Genomic DNA, 2474 nt, shown 5'->3' with positions numbered 1-2474 from the left:
ACATAAACAAATACAAAAATTAAAAATTTAAGTACAATAAAAATATAAATCCTAATCTATGCGGCGTCTCTGGCGCGGCCTAAGACTTTCATCTGCGGCGTTACCTCTAGCTCTCCTCAGACAACGAGTCATGATGTCATGTAAGTCAATGCCCTCAGTGACCATCCTGAGGTTGATGACCCGCTCTAAATCCTTAGCAATCGCTCCTAAATCCTGTGCCATCCCTTGACATCCTTCACAGTGAACCTGTCACAGTCAAAATAACAAAGTCAATATCACATTTAAAAAAAATTTAAATTATGAAAAACTACAGAAGTTATGCTTACCACTGAATTCGTAGGGAGATCGGTCGCGACTGAAACCTCGGGGATGGGTGGCTCGATGAACTCCTCATGATGAGGGGGAGGCGGATGTCTCGGCGCAACAGTCTCCTCGGTCCATGTGACGAATGGGTGCGATATCCGAAAAAACCACTCCATGTAGTCTGGCGCTACCTGTCTAGGAACTACACAGAGCTCCCCTGAAGGCACCAAATGGTCTAAAAAATGCAGCCACCGGTCATCTATATCATCACCCGTCAAAGAATCACAAACCGGCGGCGGAGGGACTGTCTAAAGGTAGCCCAACTGTCGAAGAACCCGCTCAAGTCGAACGTACACCACAATCTGACCCCATCTGAGCTGGCTGGTGTACGACAATATCAAGTCAAAGGCCCTGACTCCCCAGTGCTCACCATAGGGCATCCAGCACACGTCAGTCACACTCAGGGCATCCAAACATCTCCGATACAGGGCTCCCTTGATCCCCGTCATATGAGCCTTACCCGTAAGCCACCTGCAGGCCCGTGGGCTCCCCTCATGATAAACATCATGAATGACGGATGTATGCACTGTAGGAAAGTGCTCGTATATCCAGCACTACAAACACATAGTCAACATCAATACAAAAAAAAAGAGATTCAATGCTACTTCAATTTAAATTATCAGTGATAATACGTACCTGGAGAAGTGTAATATAGCCGCCCAACTGCCGTGTAGAGGCCTGCGACGCGTCATTCAGATGGTCATACATGTGGACTAATGCAGCCGCTCCCCAGGCGAATCCCCCTGCCTGGGCCAGGTCCCTGAAAGCCTCCAGGTGCACGACATGTACATGGGTTGAACTCTTGTTGGCGAAAAGAGTACAACCCACCAAGTGGAGCAGATACGTGCGGGCTGCTACAACCCATCGTCTGCTCCTGCACTGGCTCTGATACAAGTCCCGAAGCCACCCCAACCGGACATGAGGCCCACCAGCCTGTCGGGTCTCAAATGTAGCCTCCTCATGACTGACCTCAAGAAGCTCCGTCAGTAGACCAATGGCGTCTGAAGTAACAAGCGGCTCGAATGTATGCAACGCGCCAGTGATGGGAAGGTGTAGGAGTGACGCCACGTCATCCAACGTGATCGTCAACTCGCCTACTGGCAGGTGGAACGTGCTAGTCTCGCGATGCCACCTCTCGACGAAGGCGGATATGAGTCCAGGATCAGTGGTGATAACAGAACACCTGATCAGTGGACTCAATCCGGTGCCAGCAATCAACCCTTCGATCTCAGGCGTTGGTCTCCCAATTTTATCTACTTTTCTACCGTGGGAGACCAACTTCAGATCAAGTCGTTCCTAAATTGAATAACAATTTATAATAACGTGTATATAAAAAACAATCCAACTACAAATGATTTTTATGTAATTAGTAAACATTAAAAACTACGTACCTGTCCACTCCAGATGCTGTGTGCGACATGCTCAGCAAAATCGATCAAAATCGGTGGGTCGCGTGGTCCACCGGGGAAACCCTCATCTGCAGCAGGTGACCCCAAGCTCCCATCAGTAGCCACTCCCTCTGTCTGAACAACATCGGTGACGCCTGTCATCTCTGGGGTGGCATCAGACACATGAGGAACATCCTCATGCAACTGAGGCACATCCTCAGGTCTCTCTGTCATGTCCTCACGCAGACGAACCCGTTGCTTACGTGCTGAAGCAGTAGGTCTGCGACGCAGAGGAACATCAGCCTCATGCGTATCCTCAGTAATGCCTCTACCTCTACCAACTCCTAACGCACGACCTAAACCTCGTGTTCTAACCATGATCTAAAATCATGAAGAGCATTTATTTTTTTTGGTCAAATTAAATATTCAAATAATTGATAACAAAGCTTTGTCATTACAAATTTGTTCAAACACATGTTTTGTTTGTTTCTTACTAATTTGGTCAAATTAAGTTTTCAATGTTTCTTGGACATGATGTTCTCATGATATGTGTGATATTCTCATTTATGATATCTGTGACATTATGCTTCATTATGAGGGACATGTAGAATCAAGGCATGCTTTTTGTTTTTTGGTTTAGTATTTTGAAAATAGGACAAAGAATTTAGGAGACACAATTCTCCTAAAAGCTGAAATTGAATAATGAAATTGTTTGCTTCCAAG

The 2474-nt window shown here is 46.3% G+C and overlaps 1 protein-coding gene across 1 annotated transcript; it reads right to left on the bottom strand.

The window, feature by feature from the left end:
- Positions 1-611: 611 nt before the first annotated feature.
- On the bottom strand, positions 612-2129 carry LOC102663006 (protein MAIN-LIKE 2-like). Its single transcript, XM_006606782.1, has 3 exons — positions 1755-2129; positions 1000-1659; positions 612-917 (listed from the first exon to the last, which is right to left on the bottom strand). Exons 1-3 carry the CDS (start codon positions 2127-2129, stop codon positions 612-614), a joined length of 1341 nt encoding a protein of 446 aa, XP_006606845.1.
- Between the last annotated feature and the right edge of the window lie 345 nt (positions 2130-2474).

Source organism: Glycine max, chromosome 20, assembly GCF_000004515.6.
Source record: "Glycine max cultivar Williams 82 chromosome 20, Glycine_max_v4.0, whole genome shotgun sequence".
NCBI lineage: Eukaryota > Viridiplantae > Streptophyta > Magnoliopsida > Fabales > Fabaceae > Glycine > Glycine max.
Note: the sequence above shows the minus strand (reverse complement) of the source record. Positions and strands in the feature narration are given on the sequence as shown.

Excerpts from the sequence above, each read along its gene's own strand:
- LOC102663006 (XM_006606782.1), bottom strand. The coding sequence starts at position 2,129 with ATGGTTAGAACACGAGGTTTAGGTCGTGCGTTAGGAGTTGGTAGAGGT. Across the intron at positions 1,660-1,754 it reads ACAGCATCTGGAGTGGACAG|GAACGACTTGATCTGAAGTT; the intron begins GTACGTAGTTTT and ends TATTCAATTTAG. Across the intron at positions 918-999 it reads GCTATATTACACTTCTCCAG|TGCTGGATATACGAGCACTT; the intron begins GTACGTATTATC and ends ATGTGTTTGTAG.